We start from the raw sequence: 25,703 nt of genomic DNA, 5'->3' as shown, positions 1-25,703 counted from the left end.
TTTCAGACCAGTTTTTCTTCCGAGATGCTACGTCACTCGTGACGTAGGCGCTAAGGAAGTAGTGCTTGCTGGTGCACCGGCGCCTCGTTTTGTAGTAGTGCCAAAGCCAGTGGCTTCTGCATTCCATGCTTTAGAAGCCCCACCTGTACTGTTAAAAAAGCCACATTCGCTCTAGTGTTTGTGCTTGACCTACTTAAGTGCTAATTTGTTTAAATTAGCTCCCCCCCCCGCTAAGCAATGGAAACGGAGGGTAATTTGAATAAAAAACAGAAGCTAAGCAACGCTCCTGAGAGCTGGGTGAGTTTATTTTATATTTTTCCTCGATGTGTTGATATTTTATCGCTAAGTTATACTGTCAACATGAGTGCTCACTTAAAAAAAGCTGTAGATTAAGGCGCTGTGAGTTCGGCCAACCTGGAAGCGATGTTTTAGTGTTTTTAATATTAGCCAGTTAGCTAGCTGTAGCCTAGCTCCTCATTTAAAGCCATTTTTTTGCTAATTTTTAGCTAATTCCACTAAACTATCCCACGAATTTTCTGCCAACATCAACGCAGTCAATACAATATTTTTGTTCAGACCTCAGTGAATGATGCCATACATAACATATTTATTTTTATTAACACTGACTGTAAACTTTAATTTAAGGCATAAAAAACATGTTAAATATATAATATGTTTTCAGTTGTAAATCTTAACTGAGTTATTTGATTTTCAGAAGAAATGTCTCCCCAATAATGAATCTTTTTATGCACGTATATATCAATTAATATAAACAGTATATGTTCATTTACATCTAAAATGTGTTTGAAAAATGCAAAAAAGTGAGTAGAAAACAAGTCCTCCATTCTATACAGTCAATGCTACAAAAGCACATTGATTTTTTTTTTCTGACAAGAAAGAGATTTAAAAAAAAAACGTTAACAAAGGTTGAACAATTTCAGATTAGATGTTAAAAGAACATTAAGAAGTGCTAATGTCTTCTCATGCACATGCATCATTTTTTAATTCTGTGATTTCTGCAGGTAAATTAGTTTGATATGTTTATTGCAGTTATGTGACTACATCCAGTTATGAGATTTGGGGTCATGTAAAGATGCTCTTCCGGGATTTTCCACAGATTCCCTAATTTGAATTGAAGCTCTGATTTATCACTATTTTTGTTTTGTGTTGTTTTTTTTACCTAGCTTGGTGAAAGACTAAGACTAATGCAAACTAATTCCAGGAATGTAAATGTTTTCAAACCAAGGTTTTGGAAATGAAAGCTTTGCATTATATATTGAATGTAATGCAAATCGGTACTGATAAATAGTTCACTTGGAAACAAAATTAAAACATTTGTTGACTTTTCTCTTATTTTAGATTCGAATTTGTTTGTGTTTCTGGAACTCTTGAGTTTCTCACTGAATCTGTGATATTCCAGGGAATGCAACGTGCAACTAATGTCACCTATCAGGCTCATCATGTAAGCAGAAATAAACGAGGTCAGGTTGTAGGCACAAGAGGAGGATTCAGGGGGTGCACTGTTTGGCTCACTGGTATGGTAACATTACAATGCCAATTTGGCTCTTCCCTTAATTAGCTGTTTGACATTCATAACAGTGGTGCTTTGCTTCTTGCCAAGGTTTGTCTGGTGCGGGAAAAACAACAGTCAGCATGGCTCTGGAGGAGTACCTGGTTTGTCATCGTATCCCCTGCTACACCCTGGATGGGGACAATATTCGTCAAGGTCTGAACAAGAACCTGGGTTTCAGCCCAGAGGACCGTGAAGAGAACATTAGGCGGATTGCTGAGGTGGCCCGGCTTTTTGCTGATGCAGGACTGGTCTGCATCGCAAGCTTCATTTCTCCTTACAGCAGAGTGAGTGAATGTGGAGAGAAATGAATCATGTGAAATGGTCTAGCTGTGTTAAGATGTGTTTTTTTTTTAAGTTAAAAAAATGCAACAGGACAGTGTACCTTTTAATAAATGTTTGTCCAACGCTGTTTCACTGACAGGATCGCCTTAACGCACGGAAGATCCACGAAGCAGCGGGACTACCGTTCTTTGAGGTTTTTGTAGATGCCCCGCTGGACGTTTGTGAGCAGAGGGATGTGAAGGGCCTTTACAAAAGAGCCAGAGCAGGGGAGATAAGAGGTGAAGTACAATTCTGCTCAAGTTTTAAATCGGTTCAACGTTAGAACTAAAGCAGTAAAATGCCCTCAAAATCCTTATTACTTTCGGGTTCAGATAGAATTAAAAGTCACATTGTAGCTGACAATCTTGATTTTTGAACAGCATTTAATACCAGAAACATCTCAGCATTAAATAAGAGAGTGTCCTTAAGAAGAAATTTATGTTTCTAATACTTTTTTCAGGCTGAAAAAATATATATTATTAGTAGGGATCCCACAATTCTTGGCCTAAAGCCAAACCGTACGCTATACCATGCCACCAAATCTTGAGAAAAGCGAATTGTTGCATCACTTCATTTGCATATGTTAATGTTGAAAGTATTAAATACATGTTGTGCTAAATTTAGGATGTCTTACTGGGATTTATTGGGTTTTTGCATCAGGCTCAGTTTAAACCAACTAACAGTTTTTTCTTTGTAGTTATTTGGTTAATCGCAAAGAAAAACATTTTTTTTCTTCTAAATTTTTAGTTTTTGTTGTTGTTGTTTTGTCGTACACAACTTTATTTCCAACCGAAAGAAAACTTTGATCCAAAAATTAAAATTTGAACCATGTTGTGGGGAAAATAAATCAGTGCATCCCTAAACTGGTACTTTTAAAACAGTTTGTATTTCTTGTGTTATCCTACTGCCTTATTTTTTTAACCTAGTTTCAAATGCAAACCAACACCTCACATAGAGGAAATGCCTGTCATGGCTTTTCATTGCTTCATACTGGTAGGGTGACACATCATCTTTTTTCTGAACTTTTGCAGTTTCTTTACCAAAAGGGCTCAACCTCTAACATATTTGTGATCCCAAAATGCTTCCTGGCTTATTGTGGTTTTAGGAGGAAAAACATTGCTAAAGTCCTCATTAATGTTTTTTTTTAATCTGCATGCCGCAGTAAAGTATCTTTTAGTACTGATCAGCACCTTCCCCCATGTGCTGTCCATTCAAATCCACGCTCACACAAGAACCCAGATCTGCTTGACCAGGCTGGATGTCATGCTGGGGGGAACCCCTGAAGCACTTTTGGCTTAGGGGTCTATGATTGCAAATTTATAGACCAGATGATTTTCTAAAGTTAGGAAATAGTTATGTTGCTGGTTACGTTTTCATTAGAAAGCAGTAGCTGCGGGGAGGAAGAGGCGGAGTAAAAATGTTAAACCCAGACAACGACTTTAATAGTTATGCTGTTTCATATAAGTTCCTTCACTTAACATACCCTAAATACTCCCAAAATTACATCTTACAGGGCTCCAGACTAACTTTTTTCACTAGGAGCACTGTGGCCCCCAACTGAAAATTTTAGGGGCACAACCAGAAAATTTAGGGGCGCATACCGTAAATCAACATTCTAACCAAATCTACTAATTTCCACTGTATTACTAATAAATACTTTAATAATAGATGCAGAAATTACAATGTGCTGTTTCAAATTCAGTGTCACATTTTATTCTGCACTTTTGAAGATGCAGCAACAAGGTAAACTGACAGCACCATCGCTGTCATGACAGTACAAATAGTAAACAAAATACCATACATTTAGAATTAAAAAAAAGCGGTTAGTAACAAAGTGATTACCGTAGTAACCTTTCGGTCATTTCACAGTTTCAAACAATACTTAAATGTATGTAAACATTAGGGGATGGAAATTCATCTTGGTGACACCAAATAGGTGCAGCCAAGATGCACAATGAGCGTGTTTGAGATCACCCAGGTGGAGGCAACGCTGCACAGATCACCTGGTGTGAGACATATTTTTGTTTTTGCTCTAACATCACCTGTCAATCAAAACAGAAATATCACGAGAAAGGGGTGGGAGCAAGGCCCCAACCTACATGTACACAGCTGGAAATTTAGTACTGAACTGAATGAAAGCTGCCCTGATGACTACAAAACAATGCATTATGGGACATGTGTCCGGCTGGGTTTTTGTAGTTCAGTGATCAATTAAAATAATTTAATATGCCAACTGATTAAAAAAAGGCTACATACATTACAAAACATTAAAATAATTATAAAAGATATAATATCACAGATCATACTAAGGGGAAGAGGCATATTAAAAGTAAATTGAATCTTAAGGACAACAACTTCCTGTTCTCCTTAAGTCTCGCTGCAGCTTCGCCTTCATCCCCCCCCCGCCCCGGTCACCCCAACAATCCAGACGCGGAGCTGGTTCAACTTAAACACGTCTATTGTTGCATTTTCCCCACGTGTTTTAAATGTGTCTAAGACTAAATCGTGTTGTCGCTCACACGTGTTTAATGTTAGAGCCCCGTTAGCTTTCACGCATGTAGGTGTGGGACATTTATGCTCCTCAGCTGACCATCTCCCGCGGAAGCGGTGTGCTTCCGTTAGAGCCGTGCATGAGAGCCGTGATTTGGTTCGCGAGTTTGAGACCCCTGCTGTAGACTCTGGCACTGGTACACTAGCAGTGTACCAGGTCGGAAGAACGAATCAATAGTTCGCTTATTCGTAGCTCAGACGCACATATCAGGTTGTGATGATATTTGTCTCCGTTTCCTTCCTACAGATGTTTACGCGCGATCGATTATCTCTAGGCCCCTCCCCCGCCACGCATTTAGCCACTTACAGTGGCTTTGCCTATTCTTCTCACACGCAGTGGCCGCCTCACAGACGGGCATCACGCGAGTGTGTGCTCGCGTTTCATGAGTATGTATGCGAGTGTGTGTGTTTGCGTGTGTGTGCGCGCTCGCGTCTCATGAGTATGTGTGCTAGTTTGTGTGTGTGTGTGTGTGTGTTTGTGTGCGTGTGCGCTCGCATCTCATCGATTATTTCATTGATCATTGACGTGCCCCTTCCATGTTTAATGTATAAAAAATACGGAGGGTGGGGGAGGCAAATTTACTGGTCGCACATGTACGACTGGATGTAAAATTCAGTCGCACATTCTCAAATTTTGGTCGCAAAATGCGACCAAATGGTCGCAGTCTGGAGCCCTGCCTTATACTGGATGGTCTTTGTCAATGTCTGTAAGACATTCTTACATTCTAGACTAAAAAATAATGTATTCCACAAGAATATTTTCCAATACTTGCATGAAAATATTAAAAAAAAAAATGTCAGTAGCCCACAGAATGTTCTATTATTTCACATTAGTAGCAATAAAACAAAGCACTTCTATTATTTTTCAAGTTTCCAATTCTAAACTTTAGACACTTTTGACACTTTTGTTTTTGGGGAGCCTTATTGTTGTATTTCTTAAATTGGAGTGAGAACATGTTTAGCATTTATTTGCAAACATAAGGCATTTTTAAAATAATGTATTTCTAATATGTTTTGCATTAAAGTGAATAACATTCAGTACATATTTGTTTTCATCCTGAAGACTTTTTATCTAGTAGTTCAGCCAGACTAATGACTTAGAGGTTTCTAAACCATTTCCTTGGCTTCGAATAATCCCTGATATAGACTACAGTTTGTACAATATAGATGACAGTATTTATTTGTTTAAAATATTGAGCAGCTTTATTAATTCATTTATCTTTATTAATGAATTGAGGAAAGATGGCAAAATCAATCAAGTTTGTTTTTCTCACCTATTTCGGTAAAATGTATACACATTTTTTTCTTTTCTTTATATTTTAATGGAAAACTATTTTCTAAATTTATAATTCTTTATTTTATAAGATGATGTTAAGCTCTACATTTTATTTTATTTTTCCATTCAATACAACTATAGTTAAATTATTATCTTACTCACAAGAATATCAATGAAGGCAATCTTTGTTTTGCCGAGTAATGGAACATTTTTCTTTGTAACCCTTGTGGTATCTTAGATGACCCCACCCTTACATTGACATTTTCTCCCTACCATGATAAAGGAGATAAAGGTGGAAAGATTTCATGTAATCCATGGACACCAGTGAAGATCACAAATCATTGAAGAAGAAAGGTTCAGCGCACTGTCTAGTGGGTCTAGATGACCCAACACCCAACGTTAAAGTGCCTAGGATAGCACAAGGGTTATAACGAAAGGATTCCTATATAAAAAGATTAAAGATCATCAACAATGCAAACAGCCAAATTCCTTCAGTGGTTGAAGGCTGACCGATAACAGCCACCATTAAATATGGTGTTTCACTTTGCATCTTCTGCTATTACTGAGTACATTTATCACTCCACAGCGTTGCAGAGTCATTCTTTCAGAGTCCATTAGTGTTACATATGTGCAGGAAGAGCATGCTAAAGGACACAACTGTTCTTCCGTAACATACAACACAAACACTGACTGTAAAGTAATACCATAATTTATGATTATGTACAGTGCACAAAATTGACTGCAGGAGTTTATTTTTTTTATACGTATCAAATAAATAAAAAAGTCCTCTTTTTTTATTTCAGTTGTGTTGTCACAGGTATATTTGTCAGTCCATTCTCACATCACTGCTCACTTGTGGTAAGACGATCAATAGGATTTTGTTATCAATTATTAATTAATTGATCACATAAATAGGAGCATAATATAGCCTTTAATTGCAAGAATATATATAGCCTTTGTGAGCCGTTTTGCTGAATGATACCACAAAAAGACATTTTGTGGCACTCATTCTCTGTCAGCTGATTATACTAATGAATCCAATTTATTTATTGTTTTTAACATGTTGTGATTTTATTGTGTTTTACCTCTAACTTTGTACAATGACCTTGGGTGTTTTGAAAGGCGCTTTTAAATAAAATGTATTATTATTATTATTATATATTTTTAAATAGTTGTCAGTGAACTGAAAAGTGAAGTGCTTTTTTTATGTTGTTTTTGAATAGCAGAAGGCCTTACATTTTAGAAATCAGTATCATTTAGTGCTGCACTATTCTCCACTTTTATTTTCTTCGAAAAAATGTTTTGAGTTATTCCAGTGTGACCTTGTTTGTACCCCTCAAGGACATTTAGGTTGTGGCACAGAAGCAAAAGTTTGTATATAGACAAAATGTGAGGTGGGTGCTGACAGGTGGAGAGATTTATACCAGGAGTCGCTCTTATGTTTATTGTTTATAGTGTCAAGCCATTTTGGCTGCTTTTGTATACAAGTCCAGCTTGAAAATTGTTAAACACAAAATGGGAAACTCTTCTAGTTTTCTGTACCTTGAAACAAGTTAAAGTTTCCAAAAAATGTAAGTTTTTATGAACCACAAATGCATGTACAATGAGCAAAGTTCTCATGATTCTTTATTTTTAAGCATTTAAAAACGGCTGCAGTATATATCTGACTTTATTAACAAACAAAGGATCATCATATAAGGGTTTTTCCCTGAATTGTTTGCTCAGGAATGGAACATTTGGAATGTAGCACAGCTTAAAGCTATAAGGAAATTGTTTCTGCTTTGATAGGATTCACTGGCATCGACTCAGAGTATGAGAAGCCCGAAGCTCCAGAGCTGGTGCTGAAGACTGACTCCTGCAGTGTGAATGAGTCCATCCAACAGCTGGTTGACCTGCTTCAAGAACGGGTAAGGGCCAAAAATAGCTTGATGTGATGTTACATTTGAGTACTTTCTTTCTTTTTTTGTTTTTTTCACTTCCGTAGAAATTTCTGACCTGATTGTTAAAATAGTGCTGTAATTTTGCCACTGGCCACCAGGGAGCGTGAGAGCATCATATTTGCTCTTGTTATGGCTCTTGGGACACAGGATGGCACGGACTTTGATCTACAAACAAAATCTTTCTCCTCATCGCTACTATATTTGGAATAATTCAGATATTCTATGCAAAAACAAGATTATTTTTTTGAAAATTGGTTTGAAAAAAACATTTCTCTTGTGAGACAAGCGGATTAATCCACAAGTTAACCTGATGTCATATGTTGAGTTTCTGTGCACCTATAGTCTGCATGTTTCACCTGCAGAGTTTGCATTACAGTTATAAGTTACTGGAGCCATCCCAGTTGGTGTTAGACTTCTGTGTAGCAGTTCTCCTTCAGATACTCCATGTTCTCCTCCCAAATTAACAGAATTGTGGTGTAGGAAGATATGTTTTTCAGCTAGCAGGAATAATCAAAGATCCGTTCTCTGTTTCAAAATGAGATTGCCACAAAACCGCATGTTATCTCCTACTAGAATAGGTTTGGCTGTAGACTTCAGTTGGAAAAGGTTTGGTCCCTGCCCCAAAAGTATTTCATCACCAATAAAATGAGAGAAATTTCTTTCAAAATTCTTCATACATTTTATCCAGTGAAACACCTGGACATACCAAGGTTAAAAAAGATCTGGACATAAACTGTTCATTTTGTCATTCCTCACCAGAAACGGTGCCTCATCTTTTTTGGAATTGCTCCTTCACTCAACTATTTTGGAAAGATTTGATGCATTTTATAAGAACTCATCTATGTGAAGATTATAGATTATTTTATGAGCACATTATTTTTGGATATTTTACACAAGGGAGACTTAAGGCAGAGAAAATATATGTAGTGAATTTACTTATAATTATGGCTAAATACTTTAAACACAAGTGTATATATGCCAACAGAAAACAGTATTTTATGTTTTCCAGAAAGAAATGGTACTGTATGTAAACAGTATAAAATCCTTGTCATAACAGTTGAAATATGGTCTCTTTTGAAACTTTAACAGATTCCTTTGCCTTTATTATTTTTGTTTTATTTTTGCTTAACCTGTTTTACATTGTTATTATTATGGGTTTTTGATTTTTTTTTTTTGTTCATTTTCCTGGCAAACTTGAAAATTGTATTATGCAGACAGTGTGGAGTTTTGTGTTTGGTATTTTGTATGAGCAAAGTTTGTTAATAAAGTTATTTAAAAAAAGGAGCACTTATGATGAACTTCTTTTGACGTACCTTGTTTCTTGACATCTATCTGTGCAGGATATCGTTCCGGTTGATGGTTCCTATGAGGTGAAAGAGCTGTATGTTCAGGAGAATAAATTGGATCTTGCTAAGGCTGACGCAGAGACCCTCCCTGCTGTGCAGATTGGAAAAGTACGTATGTTGGGCTCTATCTTTTTTTACTTTAGAAGAATTATTTGATTCTGACATTATTTTATCATATTGTAAAAAGGGTGGTAAAGTCCATCCATCCAAATGATGATTTGAAAGTACATTTTAAGATTTAAATGTACTGTAATTAGAGGGCCGATTGGTTATTTCTAGTCTTTCATGAATGGTGATGTGACTGTCCTCTTCAGCTGGACATGCAGTGGGTGCAGGTGCTGGCTGAAGGCTGGGCCACTCCTCTGAATGGCTTCATGAGAGAGAGAGAGTTTCTGCAGTGTCTTCATTTTGACTGCCTGCTGGATGGTAAGATGTTTCTCAAAACAGCAGTTTGTGTCAAATGAAAAACATACAGTGAAAAGAACTTAATTGCATGTTTTATTCAAACTTTAGTATCTTTGGCTTGGGATGCACTAAAACTCGGATACATTTCTTGACAAGCTAAATTTTCATAGCAAATTTGACTCAAGTTAGTATTTTTTTAATGTTTTGTGTTTATTATAGTCTTTGGACTTTGTATTACTTAATGTATTCCACTTTTTCTTTTACCTTAAAAATGTTTTTAGTTTATCTGCATTGATGGATGAAATCTAGATTTGGCTGGGTACTCTCCCTCCGTCTTCTTACATTCCATCATCCACTTTAGAAGAACATGAAGACCCACTCAAGCACAGGTGCTATCTCACCTTTGCACAAATGGTTTGAGTTATTAAATGAAATATTTCACATGGGTCGATCCAAATGCATAAGTATGCGTGTGTGAACATCAGTTGTCTTGTGTACATGTTGACATGTTTTGTATGTGGGAATTTTCGGAGCCCACAGGTATGTTTGTGGCATTTGGGTGTATGTGTGTAGACAGGCCCCGCCCCCTTTTGGATTTATATAACTTATAAACCAGACTGTAATGATTGTAAACATCTAGCAACTTGTTGCTTTATGCTGCTTAACGGTTCTACGCCTCCTCCTCTTTAATTCCCGCCCGGATCCCTCTCTCTTCTTCCCTTCTTTTCTTTTCCGTCCGGTCCAACAAAAGACTGTTACAGATATGAGTAAGATGAATAAAGTTTAGGCTAAATTACAAAAGGGGTTTATTTAAATATACATATAGTGTGTCAAAGGTTTCATAACCCCTATTGTGACAGTAAAATCTGTCGAACACAAGAGACTTTCAGCTCTTGTCTGTCTGCTCAGCTGTTGGACAGGACAAGTAAAAAAAAAAAACGAAAAAAGTTAAACCAGATGGAACTTTGGCCAACCAGGGACTCTGATTTGGTAGTGACGTATGAATGGTGTCTGTTTTCAGTCACCACCGTTTGAAAATTGATCATGGAGGAGAAATTATTAATTGCAGGTTTAGTCTTTCATATATTAAAATAGAGCTGTAAAAGAAAAAGCTTGGGGCAAAAATCGCAAGATTTGCACCACTTTGACATTTGGCATCAAACCTCTTCCAACCTTTGGATGGTGGACATGCGCTGGTAAACCGTAGAAATAGGAAAACAAGTCTCTGCCCTGCTCACCCAGTGTGAACACTGTGGGCTATTTAGCGCGTCACATGCCCAATGTGAATGTAGCATAAGATGCAGTGAGGTTATTGAGACAAAATATTTGGAATACGTCGAATTGGTTATTAGAACAGGGTCTAACCTTATATCGCCCACTTTGAAAGAGCCTATTGTGTGATGGTTTGATGTGAAACCGCTTTCTCCAACGACTGGACAAAGTTTAAAACATGTTTGTTTGGCAGTCTAAATCAATGAAGCTCATTGAGCTGGAAACTACAGTCTAGACGGGGTCTATTTAAACCTCTTAGAAAATTATGGATTTTACGCACATTTTATAAAAATTCAATAGAACGTCAGCCTATGTCAACATTCCTGCTTAGAGTTCTTGCTGGTGCAATTCTGCTTTGACTGTGCCATCGTGATAATTGGAAATGTATCAATGCACCTGAATGAAAAACATGGAACAGGTGGGCTGTTTCTCTGCATTCTTCTCTAAATGTACACACCTTTGTTTGTTTACCTGGGGCACAGACATTTGCTCACAGTTGTGGGTAAACCAACTGGGAGAGTGGACAGCTATGTCAGAGAACACAGGTAACAATGCTAGACAGGAACATGAAATGGTACACACTTAACTCTTGTGCTTAGGAAAATTGAAAAAATATTTGGATATCAATCCTCTCACCATCCTTTTAGGTTAATCTACTTTATCTGATCCATCTCATATTCTGGCAAATCACGAAACTTGCCAAGTGCCAAAATCTTGACTGGACTGGATTGGTAGACGGTAAAAAGGTTAAGATGCAGAAAAAAAGTCTTCTTTGGTTTCCCCCAATGTTTTTTTTTTTTTTTTTTTTTTTTACAACAGATCAAGTAAAGCTGAAGCAAATCATGAGTAAAATAGAATTTTAGTTTTTTTGGAACTGAACTGTCTTATTGTTTTGTTCAAAGCCGTTTTTTGGGAGGAATATCTTCAAGTGGAGTTTCAAGTATGATTTTAATCTAAATATCGGTAAAAATATTGCCCATGTATTGGCCAACATGTCTTTAAAAATATCAACATATCAGATTTTGGCAAAAAAGGGCAATATTGTGCCTCCCTGCTTTCAATCATTGTCGCAGTCCAACAAGAACAAACAAAACAAAATGTCAAAGTCTCCCTTTTAAGACTAGTCCCTCTCAAGCAAATCTTTGGCACTGTCATGCGCTTGTTTATTTAATTACAATGAAATGAATTTTTGACTTGCTTACACAAACTCCAGATTCTATGATGGTCTCCAATCATGACGCAGTTGGTTAGAACTTTTGTGACTTATTATAAAGAAGTCACGTTTTTAAGAGCTGGTGTGGCATTTTTTAAAATTGTGTTCTAAAATATATAATCCCAGAACAGGAAAGGGGGTGTACCTTACATTGTTTTCTACATACTTTATCTATTAATATATTTAGACTAAAAAGTCTAGATTAAGTTTCCTGTTAGTTCTAAGAGTGAAAGACGTGGAGGAAGAAGCTTTTTATTGATTGACACCACACACCGCTATTTGTTCATTTTCACTTCCTTCTTTGAATGTGACAGGAAGGGGATCGATTACACACAACATAATTCTATAACTGCTTCTAACGCACAAAACTGCTGCTCTGGCCAAACAAAAAGCCAAGAAACATAAACAGACATCCAAGTTCAAGCGCGTATCTCTCACATTCTGACGTTTTGCTGTGTGTTTTATTGTATCCAGCTGTTCTGTGAGATTGGGACAGAAGCTGGTGGCATCCACCCCTATTTCTATATACTTAATCATTTATCTTGTAAAAAGTGCTCAGGTCTCAACCTTCTATTCACCCTTATTGAAAAATTGAGAAACTAGAAGAACACAGACAAAGTATGACATAGTAGTGGGACAAGATCTAGTGTAGTTTCCATTCTTTCCATTCTTCTTTGAGCTTCTTAAATTACAGCCTTTAGGATGTGCGTTCTTGTTGTGGCCCGAGGGTCTACAACATGATTCTTCACAACAAAGAAGGCTTTACATGTTTTCTTACACTGTACATTTATATATAGTATTTTTTGGTACATTATTGCCTTTCAACTGTGGTCAAGGGAAACACCTAAACTGTACTAATAACAACAGGTACAATTTGTTAGACCATTAAAAGTGACAGCATACCTAATTACCTGGTGTGCCTACGTTTAATTTTTCTTTTGCTTTCTGACCTGGAGCTGAATTTCTGTGGAACACGAAGCTCAAAAATTTACAAGGTTTGATTAATTAAAGCTCTTCACCACCTGATAGACTGTTGAAACATCACAGCTGTGTTGTTTTGTATTTTATGTGATTTTGAATAAATAAGGACACCGTTCACTTGAAAAACTTCCCATCAATCCCTCTGACCAATCGCTTGCTTCTTGGTCGCTCTAGGCATTCTGGATGGTGTAGTTATATCACATTAGGACTGTGTTGGTTGGTTATTGGGCCTTTTGAATTGAGAATCTCACTCTCCATTCTTTTATTTGAAAAAGTTCCCCTTCACTACTGTGCAGACGCCATAACTTAATCGCTCATCCGTGACTGCCGGAGGTTTGTTTCCTGGTTGGGCCTCTTTCTGTGTGAAGTTTTCAAGATCTCTTTGTCGTCCTTTCAGGCTTTATGCCTTCCTCCCACAGTCTAGAAATTTTGACGGATGACTGTCCCTGTGGTCTGTCCAGGCTTTCCTCTCATGAGCTCAATGGCACTTGGGATCGGAAACCTTCTCTTTTTTTTCGGGGAAAAGAAAGGGTTTTATTAACAGTTTAATGAAGTTGGAATTGAAAGATTGTTGTAGATATCCTCTTTAGCATTTGGACACATTTTTTCTGCTTGTATTTGTAAAAGTTAAGTGCCGAGTTGTTTTTCAGGGTCACGGTAACCCTTGTGCTATCCTAGGCACTTTGAAATTGGGAGTTGGGTCATCTAGACCCACTAGACAGTGCACTGAACCTTTTTTCTTCAATGATTTGTTATCTTCACTGGTGTCCATGGATTACATGAAATCTTTCCACCTTTATCCACCTTTGTCATGGTAGGAATAACACGTCAATGTAAGGATTGGGTCATCTCGACCCCATAGGATAGCCCAAGGGTTAAGGCAGTAATAAGTTAAACACCCCGTCTCCAACAGGTGGAGTGATCAATCTTTCTGTGCCTGTGGTGCTGCCGGTGTCCACTGCCGATAAGGAGCGTTTGGATGGCGTCACCGCTATGGCCTTGGTGTACGAGGGCAAAAGAGTGGCCATCCTTCGTAATCCAGAGTTTTATGAACACAGGAAAGAAGAGCGCTGTGCTCGGCAGTGGGGGACTACCTGTAAAGACCACCCTTACATTAAGGTGAGTGTCTGATGGGACTTCCTGCTTGTTCAGAATTACCTTGATGCACCAAACAGCACCTGCTTTGCTTTTTATCTAAAAGTATTGGGTATTTGTGAAAGTTGGAATTACTGTTCTTCTTTTTAATAAAACTGAATAATTCCTAAAGTGCAGCAAAGGTAGCCAAAACAAAGTTGCTAAGAAAATGAGGGGCAAAAGTGTGAGTCTGGAAGTGCTTCATGGGAAATCACACAGCTGTTTTGGACCACTGACTGTAAATGAGAACTGGATCAAGTAAGTGTGATGTCACCCATTAGAACACATGTTGTATGTTCAGTTATTGAAAACCAAGTGTCAGACATGTGTCAGTCATTGTAACGTAGCATTAGGTTCAGCTTGTTCTAAAAGCAAATGTGGGAATTGAAATACAGACAGAAAGTCCAGTAGTGAGTTATCCTGAAACCCACTTTTCCTAAAACAAATACTTTTTTTAAATTCTGAGTTCTAAAGCCATTTACAAAGAATGCTCAGGATAAGAAAAATCTAATATTTCATAAACTGCATTTTAGCATCTCTTGTTTGGTGAAGCTCTTCTGTGTTCATACAAAGTGCAATTCCCATTCTTCTTAGTACGGAAAATCAGATCTGGCCTGTTTACGCTGCCGGCCTTTCCAAAAGAAAAACACTGCAAAGCATCTTTCATTGCTGTCCTGCTGCCAGCTGCACACAGGTTGAACTGCTTAGAGTGTGGGACATCACAAAAAAACTCTTAAGAGTAACTTAAAGACAAGCCAAGTGGTTATTGATTACATCGAGTGGACACTTTTTCTGCTGGCAGCCACATTCGTTTTTTTGAGTAAAGCTTGCCAGAACAAACTATAATCAGTCATTTTGATACTTAATCCAAAGCTTTAAGAAGTTTGAAAGGGCTTACACATATTATTTATTAGTGAAATGAGTCTCAAAGCTGCAAACCATTCCCATACATCAAGTAAAGAAAACTTTTGTTTTCTTTGATGTTAATTGATTGAACAACCGATGTCCAACTGCATTCTATGTATAGATCTTTTGTACCTTTCAAAAAACGAATACCGAAAATGGAAAATGCTTCATTTAGTTAATTTGTTGTAATTTCAGTTTTTCGGCCTAATTATTGCATGCTTTTAATTTGAAAGCAGACTGTTTTCCCAGTTTTCCCTCTGTTAGAACAGAGATCCCATCTGTTATTTTCATATTACCTCTGGAAAAACTGAGCTTTTCAGGGCTCAGTTTTTCTATCGTTCTGCACAAACGTTCAGTGTAATCACTCGAAGCCTTTTGGTCCTCCCACATTTGAAGGTGTTATATTTGGAGGTCGATTCTCCCGCTCGGCCGGCACCAAAATATGTTTTTGAGATTGCATTGATCTGTCCACACCCATCTATATTTCCACTTGGCGATTCGCTTTCCTAATTTAGCCCGTTTTTTTTCTTTTTCTTTCTTTAGTGCAGTTCTTATTAACCGGTGGGGCTCAGGTAGACCCTTTAGGGAGACGGTGTCCAGAAATGATCCTCCACGGTCTGTGCAAAGTGCCAGGGCTTTGTTTCTATACAAGAATGTGGCTCATGTTACTGACACAAATAGTTTATTTTTTTTATTTATTTTAAATATTCAATACTTGTTGAGCAATAATGCAGGCTGGTTTGTAAAATGCCAGCTAATTTTACTATGTTTTTAAAGATCCAATCTGATGAAAAAGATATCTTAGATGTTTTAATGTGTTCTTGTGGAATTTTTGATGATGGGGGACAAAGATAAAGAAAATTAAGCTTAAAATTGCATTTGGTCCCAGTTTGTATGAACTACTTCCACTCTGTAGAAACTATGTTCTACAAAATGACACAGGTTTTTGGATTTTGGCCAAAAACGGCATAATCCTAGTTGAAAGACCCCTGGGAAAATGCTTTTACAACTGATCCAAAGATGATTGGAGTGGGTTTTTAATGAACACATTCAGTTGGCTGCTTTTACCTGACATAAATGAACACATTTAACTCCTGCTTAACTCATGCTGTCCCATTTTAAAACCTTTACTTTGCTTCATCAGCACAGTAACAAAATTACTCTGATTAGTTTGATGACAAAGCGGCAAGTTCTACAGTTATTCTTCCTTATTTCTAATGGTAAAATCTGGCTTGGCAGTTTTCTAATGCAATACAATCTGAAAATGTCAAATACTGGTACCATAACTCTACACTGTCATCACCTAATGCACATGTGTCAAACTCCAGGCCCGCCGACCAAATGTGGCCTTCCGTGTCATTTTTTGTGGCCTGCGAGAGCATAAAAGTTTTTAATTTCTTAAAATAAAAATTGGTGTGTATTTATTCATATCTAGGGGGAATTGAACTTGAAATATCGGATTGGGCAACTACCGGTATACATTAGGACTTAAAGGTTGTCCATATAACCTAACCTGACAGAATCCAATGTAAAAGGATTTATGCTAGAGTAACAAGTAAACATGTGTTTTCTATGCAACTGTAACTGTCACTTTAAAAGTTATAATAAATAAATAATGAGTTATTTAACATTAAGGAATAGTTGCATACATTTTTCATTACATTCAGTTAGATGTCTAACTGGCCCTTTGAGGATGACCACTGTGCTGATGTGGCCCTCAGTGAAAATGAGTTTGACACCCCTGACCTAATGTGTCAGTGCTTCCTTAGCACATGTGCTAAATGTATTTTAGCACATGTGATAAGAAAGCTGTACCTTTGTTTTTCTCTTTTCAGGCACTCAAACCTAACCCAAGTTCACCAATGAAGGTCTCACCCATTAAAGTTGTGTGTTTGCACACATCAGTATATGTTTAGCTTAGTGTGGTGGAGTCTTTCTGTCAGCGCTCATTTACTGTTACAGCTACAACTTCTATTCTTTATTTTTTGTGCCCCCTTCTAGTCACAAAAAGAGCTTTTTTTTCTGCATAACAGTCAATCCACTCTTTCCTGTTTACCTGTGTGTCAGATAGAGCTGCTTTTGCTGGAAGCGATGCTGCTGCAGCTGTTTGTTTGGTTAGGCTCTTAGCATTGCTAAACATGCTACATGTGTACATGCTTCACATGACAGTTTATCTGCACACGGATTAAATCTTTCATCGTTGATGTGGACAACGTGGAAAAGAAAAACAGGTTTGAAAAACAATGTATTTGTGCAATGATTGAAGCAACCTTCTGTGAAGTTGTGTTGATGCTAAAGCTGCAGACCACTCTTAATCTGCATTGCATACGTTAATACGTCTGCTTTTAAAGTATAAATATCAAAGAGTTTTCACATGATAGATTACATTCTAGTGAATTCAGCGACGTGGGTGGATTTTTCCATGTAAGTTTGTCACTTTGTATCATATTAAAATAGCACAGGCCAGCGATTTCTGTAATTCTATCTTTGGTCTCATGAGTGCGGCAGGAGGCAGGCGAAACAGCGCCTGAAACCAAAGGAGCCGGTTCCTGCTTCCTTAGCACTTGAATGACTTTGTTTGATGAATCCCACAAGGGGAAGCTCTCTGGTGAATGTGGTCACAAGCTTTTATCAGTGTGTTAAGTTCATAAAATGTCTCCATTTATAACACTATTCCAATTTTACTTGGAGTTGATGAGTAGAATTTGAAAGTCAGGACTCTATCTTGACAAGGGGTGCTGACTTAATTAGTTTTTAATAACTTTGGAAGCGACTTCCCAAATCCAGTCCTCTCATCCAGCGTGTCAAAATGACTGGAAGAAACTCAGCTTTCCATACAAAAGACTGTTGAAAGGCTTAGCATATGTTACAAAATGAAAACTACACAGAAAAAAAGCAACTGCATGCTTTAGCTTTTCTGTACATGTCATAACTTCAAACTAGTAAACCAAACATGGTCTTATTTGAAAATAAGTGTAATTTCTGGAAAAAAAATGCTGTTTTGCCTACCTGACACAATCTATTTCTTTAACGTCAGTCAAAGCACAGCAGGGAAAAATAATTAATTTGGTGTGCAGAAACAAAACAATAAAATGTGTTTTCTATGGACATTTAAGAAGACAGGGCAAAACATGTTTCTTTAAACACATTTGCAGTAATTTTTTATTTCTTATCTAAGTTATTCATGAATATTATTCATAAAGTCGTTTTAGTTGTGAAGACATTTAGTTCAATTTAGTTTGGTCTTTTTTTGTCTGCCCCCGGCAGAAGGTGCAGTCTTTTCTTTTTCTTCTTAAGGCTGTAAAAGTTTATTTTCAAATGAAAAAAAAGTTAAAATTAAGTTAAAATAGATACTTTAATCAAAAGCAGAAACGTCCAGATTCTGTCATTTTACTGACTGTTTTATACTATACTGTCTTTATCGTCCTATTAGAAAGCTTGACGGCAATAAAACAAAGAAATGAAAGGTCTGCGATGCTTGAAATCTAAACCCAGTCTGATTTGTGTTCACTGTTGTGATCACCTTTACTGTTACTACTGCAGATGGTGATGGAAGGTGGAGATTGGCTGGTAGGTGGAGACCTGCAAGTTCTGGACAGGATTCGTTGGAATGATGGTCTTGACCAGTACCGCCTAACTCCCAACGAGCTGAGGCAGAAGTTTAAAGAAATGAATGCAGGTATGGCGACAGGAGAAGGTTATTTTGTACAGAATATTCTGTGTACCCTACCTGAACCAAGGAGAAACAGGACTATGCAGCAGATTTTCCTGATTTTTCTGTTTTATCTTAGCAACTAAGCAGAACTTTATACTAATTCTGCAGTTTGGGAAGATGAAAGTTTAACTTTTATTGTTTAGTCTTTGGTGAATGTTGATCCTTTATATGTTGCAAAAATAGGCAACTAAGGAACTAAAGCCTTAGCCACATGTAGCAGTATGGGGTTGACCCGCGTACAGCCGTCGGAGGTCATTGGGTTGTCTGGGCCCATGGAGGGTCGTAGAGAGGACAGGCCACATCTTAAGGGGGGGGCGTGTCTTGCAATTCCCTTGGGGCTCATTCATTGTTGAAAGGGAAAAACAATGTTCGTTGTGCGTGTGGTAGATATATTGTGAAGTATTTGTACGGAAAATGGAAGCTGCACTCGTTTTTTGACATTCGGGTGATGCGGTCGTATGGCGCCCCCTATGCCTCACTCTGATCGTCCTTAAGGTGCAAGTACTGATCTCTTACCGGCCACGTGTAAATGCTACAAGCAATTTTCTTTCATTTTTTTTACTGTCAGGCTGCCTTTAATAACCTTTTCTTGTTTTCCTCTGTTGTTAGACGCCATCTTCGCCTTCCAGCTCCGTAACCCAGTGCACAACGGCCACGCCCTTCTAATGCAGGACACCCAGAAGCGACTGATCGAGCGGGGCTACCGCCGGCCCGTCCTGCTGCTCCACCCGCTGGGGGGCTGGACCAAGGACGACGACGTGCCGCTACCATGGAGAATGAAGCAGCATGCCGCAGTGATGGAAGAAGGCGTGCTGAATCCAGACTCCACCATTGTTGCAATTTTTCCCTCCCCCATGATGTATGCGGGGCCAACCGAGGTAATAATCAAGGCCACGATGTTTGCAGTTGCATGCCTGACATTTGTTTGAACACAGCGTTGATGTTTTCCTCAGAAGTAACTGAGCAAATATGTTTCTGTAAAACACAATCAGAGTCAAAGCGTTTGTTCATTTTGTTTTAGAGAAGCAAATGTCAAAAAGAGGAATTTACTATTGGTTAAAGATGCGTACTTTACAGTGTTTTCAGACAAACCTAACATAGGTATATTCACATCAACGTGTAAAAGTTTCTGACTTTTAGGATATAGATGCTGTTTGTTATTCACCAAATGCTTCCTGCCTAATCCTTCATTTACGTTTTTAAATGTGTTTTCGTGCGGTTGAACCCATCGTCTCAGGTTCAGTGGCACTGCAGAGCGCGCATGGTGGCTGGAGCCAATTTCTACATCGTTGGCCGAGACCCTGCAGGCATGCCTCACCCCGACACAGGAAAGGACCTGTATGAGCCCAGTCATGGAGCCAAGGTCCTCACCATGGCTCCGGGCCTCATCAGCCTTGAGATAGTACCCTTCAAGGTTGCTGCTTACAACAAGATCAAAAGAGCCATGGACTTTTATGACCCCAAGAAGTAAGCACTGTTTCTATAGTCTGAAGGGCCGTTTTGAGGAGTGGACTCTTTTGTCTCCTGTAGTTTTGAAGGTAATTTATTAAAGTAATAGGATACAGGGGAGGTATGCAGGAAGTGCTGGCTTGCACAGAATTAATTTCTAAACTTATTTATGGATTTAGCCCACACTAATACTTCAACTGTAGGCTGAACAACCTAAACAGAAATGGCATTCTCTTGTTTTTTTATTGTTTACAGAAAAGACCTCCATTCATTTTTATTTTTTTTTTACGCTGTCTGAGTTGAAATATTGAGCCAAGAATAACAGCAGCTGCTTTTCGTTCCTATACACTTAAAAGGCTTTGAGGATTAGTATGACTTTTGATGTTTGAGGAAATTACCGTTGATTAAAGTCTGCACATAGACACTGTGTATAATGACTAATCATACTGTTTCTTTGCTTTTTATCCAGGTCTAATAAAAAAAAGCTCTACGTTGGGTTATGCAACTGTAGTTGTGTTACACCAGAAATATTAGGATTAATCAAAAGATTAGCTTTATTATCCATGATGCAAATCTTCAAGATTTTGTTTCCCCAAACTGGAATCAGTTCTTTTTGTCTTTTCTATTAAATGAGACAACTAAGACCTCCTATTGATATTGTTTGAAGTCCAACCAAATGATCAGGCAGGGGAATTTATAACTATTTTATATGTTTATCTGATTTTAAAAGAAAGATTGTTTCCCAAAAACAAAATACTAACAGCTTTACAATCCTTCCCTCAGCCGTACATCGCTCTTCATTTGTCTTTTAAACCGCAAAAGATTCAAAGTAGATTCCTATTTGCCGACCAAATGGAAGTGTGCAATGGGTGTTGTTTTTTTACCCTTTTTTTTTTTTTGGATAACTTTTAGGAATATAAGTGCATTCTCTGCTCTGAAACGGTTTATCTTGTGGCTTCTGCCACAAAGCAAATTCCATCTCAGAGACGTTTGCCGCCATTCTGAGTAAATTTATGGCATTTTTTGTGGCCTTTCTGGCTCTTCCAAGGCAGGTTATAGATGAGCATCTAAATCACCAACACCTCTCAGTCTTTCTCTGAAGTGTCCATGCTTAGATCAGAGCAAGCTGCTCACCAGCTTTTGTGGTATGGATGTTGTTTTTTTTCCCCTAAACTTTTTAGAGAACTCAAAAACGTATTTTTAGTCACAGTTTATGATCGTATTTATAGTCAAAATTAACTTCAGTGTAGAGAGGGAACTTTCAGAAGCCATAAAAGGGCTTCACTGGGGACAGATTTCAAAGGTTTCTGGCTTCTTGCTGCCTGCAAATCCTCTTATAGCTTTTCTTAGTTTGTTACATTTTTTTTTCTTCATTTTAAGCTCAGAGGCTCATTTGTTAAACTCAGGAAAGAGAAGGTGACGAAAATAAAAGCCAATGGAATTTCTTCACTCTGACAGATGGGTGTTTTATTTTGCGGTACCTAAATGGTTTTTCTTCCTTTGAAAAATAGCGTGTTTCAATAAAAAGAAAGACAGAAAATTAGTATTAATTGTGTGTTTAATCGGATGCCAAGAGAAAAGAAATGGAGCGTTTTCAGAGCTAAAAGAAGTCCATTTTCAAAAACTAAAATGGACATTAAAGCTGTTGTTCCTTCTGTTATAAACACATTATTCACTCTTGTTAAAACTTCTCTAAATTTCTAGTTGTTCATTCCTTTCTTTTTAGATAAGACGTCTTTATTTTTCAAATTTATTTTTCTAGTTTTCTGTTGGTGAGAACCTGCTATTCAATGGTCAGACAGCAGCTGCCTCCTATCGTTCATGTTGACCACATTTATTATTCATCGTCTTTCTTTCTTTTTGTTTTTATTCCTCTCCAGCCATCAAGACTATGACTTCATCTCAGGCACCCGCATGCGTAAGCTGGCTCGTGAGGGACAGAACCCTCCGGATGGCTTCATGGCGCCGTCGGCCTGGGCTGTGCTGAAAGAGTACTACAAGTCACTGGAGAAGGCCTGAAGGTGCTGATCCTCGCACGACCAAGACGGGAAGAATGGGAACAGCTTCTGCTCCAAAGGAGGGGACCACTCACGTCTATAACACAAACCTTTTATCTGTCACTTTCCTGCTCTATGCTTCTGGTTTGTTTTTAGTTTTGTCTTGACTGCGTTTTAGCTGTATGTGTTTTATTTATCTGCATTTAAAAACTATGAGAGAAGTCGGTTTGCTGCAAACATGACATTTTATAAAAGTAGGCGTTAGTGTTTCATTAACACTTAAACTGTATTTTCTAACATCTGGTTTAAAACGATTGTACAAAAATGATCAAAGATGCAAGAAGCTCCTGATGACCTGAATGGACGGGACTGTTGAACAGTACTAGAATGTTCAGGAATGACTTTTGAGTTTTGTCCACATCTAAAGTGTTACTAATGGAGTTCACCTTTTGCACGCCTGCGGCACAAAGAAGCTTCTTTGTATTTTCCTTGTGCAAAAGACAAAAGATGTGTGCACAAGTATTAAAAGTGTGAGTTGAGTGCCTTGGTCTTCACAATCAGTCACGTCTTGTTTAAAAAAGAACAAATAGAACCTTTATTAATTGTTTTTATTTGTTTTGTCCCAGCTGTTCATGTAGTGGTCAGTTCTTTAATTCAAATTGTCTTCCATCATATTAACCTCATTCTGCATGTAACTATTTACATGTCATATATTTAACCTTTTTTTCTTGTATCTGCTAATATTTTTCTGTATTTTTCCTGGTATTCTATATATTTAGGTGTTTGGAGATGGGGTAATTCTATTCCTTGTCCAATAAACAATTTTTAGAAAAAAAAATAACTCACTTTTTCAGTTTTTGTGGTATTTTTCTCAAATTTTATTTACTCGGAATAACTCCAAATCCAGTAAGTTAATGTTAGAAAAAAAGCAAAGCTTTGAACACGAAGCTGTTTATCTGAAACTGAGCTGAAATGCTGAAGTAAAATGTGAGAAACTTTGTTTTTACGCGTCTTTAGGAAGGTTTTTTGTGGTAACCCTTGTGCTATCCTAGGCACTTTAACATTGGGAGTTGGGTCATCTAGACCCACTAGACAGTGCGCTGAACCTTTTTTTCTTCAATAATTTGTGAACCTCACTGGTGTCCATGGATTACATGAAATCTTTCCACCTTTATCCACCTTTGTCATGGTAGGGAGAACACGTCAATGTAAGGGTGGGGTCATAGGTTAACTTCATCCAGTGACAAACTGAATATGTTAAATCTTTAATTTGCTGTTGGCAATTTGCAAAACTGGGACTTTAAGACTGTTTTAGATAAAAAAAATAAATTAAAATTGTTTTTTTGTCAGAAATACTGTAATTACATATATTTTTTCACACTGTAACCCTATTGATGCAGATATGCATGAACCTACTCCAAAATTATCTTAATTCAGCATCTATATGACAGCAAGAAAACAAAACTGATTTTTTTTCCATAGCTGGAAATACATTTAGGCTTTAAGGTGTTACATTTTTTATGAGTTTGCAGGTAAAAAAGTTTTCTAATTTTTTCATATTTGTCTGCACATGCAAACTAAACAATTCCATTAGAAAACTTCACTGTATCACTGCTCAATAAAGTATTTGTATATACCAGAATTTATTTAGTAAATACTAAAATCTTTTTTCTTCTTCTTCTGTTGGGATGGCAGCTTCCCGCTCTTACAACTGGAAACTCTGACTTTTCATCACCTCTTCATCTCTTTGTCCTTGCAGCTGCCCTCATTTCAGCATCCCCCTTCTTCAAAATGTCACTTTGTCCCGCTGGAAGCCGTGGTGACCTCTCATTTGGTCAATCAGCTGTCCGTCATATTAGACAAACCTCCTGTTGACCTCAATCAGGCTTAAACACCCCTCACACAGTGTATACAGAGAGCCACAGCTGGCTCCCAGATGCAGAAGTGGGAAATAAAGGATTGAGAAAAGTTCTGTCAGAAATACTCCCAACAGTTTTTTTAAAGTGTTTTCTACGAGGTTGTGTTTAATCTCTGATATGCTTTTGATGTGATAGACTTTTGTACCACATCAAAATGATACGATTTTGGCAGAGATGTTTCATAAATGTCAACCTAATTATCTGTAAAGGATATGCGCTCTCTGGGTGGTGCTATTGTGTGCACTGGCTAATTGCTGTGGAGGGTGTTACACAGAGTGAGCTTACAGGTGCCAGGGGCCGGAGGGTCTGTCTGTACTCCACCTCCTATCATTCATAGGTTGTGCTTTTGTTGCACTTATGCAGGTCAAAAGATTGAACTGAAACTGTAAGAAGTTAGACTTAAGTATTCAGTAAATAACAAAATTTGGTTGATTCGAAAAGCTGCTAGAAGACATCAATGCAATGACATCAAACTGCAGTTGGAAGAATCTTTATTCCATACATCACCTAATGCAGCCTAGGAAGTTATGTATGTGGCTCCTGTGCACCATTATAGATGCAAGCATCATGCCTTTATTGACATCATCACTGTCTCATCCCATCCCACATGGACTCCATCTGCATTTATCTCCAATTTCCTTCCATCTGTTTTGGGTTCCCGTCAAAGCCGGTCACGACAAAAACAGGCTTTACTTTGAAATATGCGATTCAAAGACACAGGACATGATTAAAATTCAGGGGAAGTGGCATTCCTCTGTGTTGGCTCTGACTAGCATTTGTGGGGCAGAGTTGGTGCCCATTTGCAGGAAGAAGTTTGGGTTTTCAAAGGCAAAATGAAGAGTTTAGTGGATGTCTGACGAGCGATTTGGTATAACAAGGCTAATCCAATTGATGCTTTTATTTTGGAACGTCACAAAACTACTTATTTGGTTTTTCTTTTTGCATTGCAGCCATTAAATATTCATGAATCTTTTCATCAAGTCTGCAGTAATTTTCATCACTTTCATCACTTCAAATACTTGGAAATGACAAAGTATCTTTAAACGTTAGACCCACAGACCCAAATGTGGACTCCCTTGGAGGGACAAGGGGGAACTTTCCGGATATGTTCATTTTGACTCAAACAGCTGCAGTGCAGGAAGCTTCATGCAACAGTTCATTACTCCAAGTTTACAGGGGCTGGATAAATCATTCCCATTTATGGCGCAGTCAAGCCGGCGTTTATGGATGAGGCCGGACAGCCTCTGAGACATTAACTTATGAGACGAAAGCCCAGCATGAAGGGGTCGTGCATCAAAAGTGGAGTCGTGCACACATCAAAGAAAAAGCATCAGTTTCCCAACCTCATAGCAAATTAATACGAATTCTGCGCTTCATACAGAGTGAGGGTGTCTGAAAAAGGAAACTGTATATCTTTACTTGTCACCACTTGGAGGACTCGGCGGTGTATATTTGCGGTCAGAGGTTCACGTACAGTTGAAGGCAGGTTTAGTGGGGTACAACTGCAGGACAACGGGCTCCTTAGGCAAACTGAGAGACATTTCAGGAGCTCGGTAGCAGTCTCAGTTTCAAAGTTTCCCATTCTGTTGACAGTGTGTTGTATCAGAAACTCATCTGTGGAGGGAAAAAAAGCTCACAGGTCTCATGTTAAACATCCAGTGATTGACTTTTTCATTATGTGTCCTCGATTTGTAGATGTGGGAGAT

At 38.0% G+C, this 25,703-nt stretch overlaps 1 protein-coding gene across 1 annotated transcript; it reads left to right on the top strand.

The window, feature by feature from the left end:
• The first annotated feature begins 39 nt into the window (after window positions 1-39).
• papss1 (3'-phosphoadenosine 5'-phosphosulfate synthase 1) lies at window positions 40-22,923 on the top strand. The gene is made up of 12 exons (XM_023957410.1): window positions 40-297; window positions 1,421-1,535; window positions 1,622-1,857; window positions 1,995-2,133; window positions 7,509-7,627; window positions 9,001-9,114; window positions 9,321-9,432; window positions 13,791-13,996; window positions 18,461-18,596; window positions 19,242-19,510; window positions 19,870-20,099; window positions 21,962-22,923. Exons 1-12 carry the CDS (start codon window positions 238-240, stop codon window positions 22,098-22,100), a joined length of 1,875 nt encoding a protein of 624 aa, XP_023813178.1. The 5' UTR covers window positions 40-237; the 3' UTR covers window positions 22,101-22,923.
• Window positions 22,924-25,703: the final 2,780 nt, after the last annotated feature.

This window comes from Oryzias latipes, chromosome 1, assembly GCF_002234675.1.
Source record: "Oryzias latipes chromosome 1, ASM223467v1".
NCBI lineage: Eukaryota > Metazoa > Chordata > Actinopteri > Beloniformes > Adrianichthyidae > Oryzias > Oryzias latipes.
This window is presented reverse-complemented; position numbering and strand designations above follow the sequence as displayed.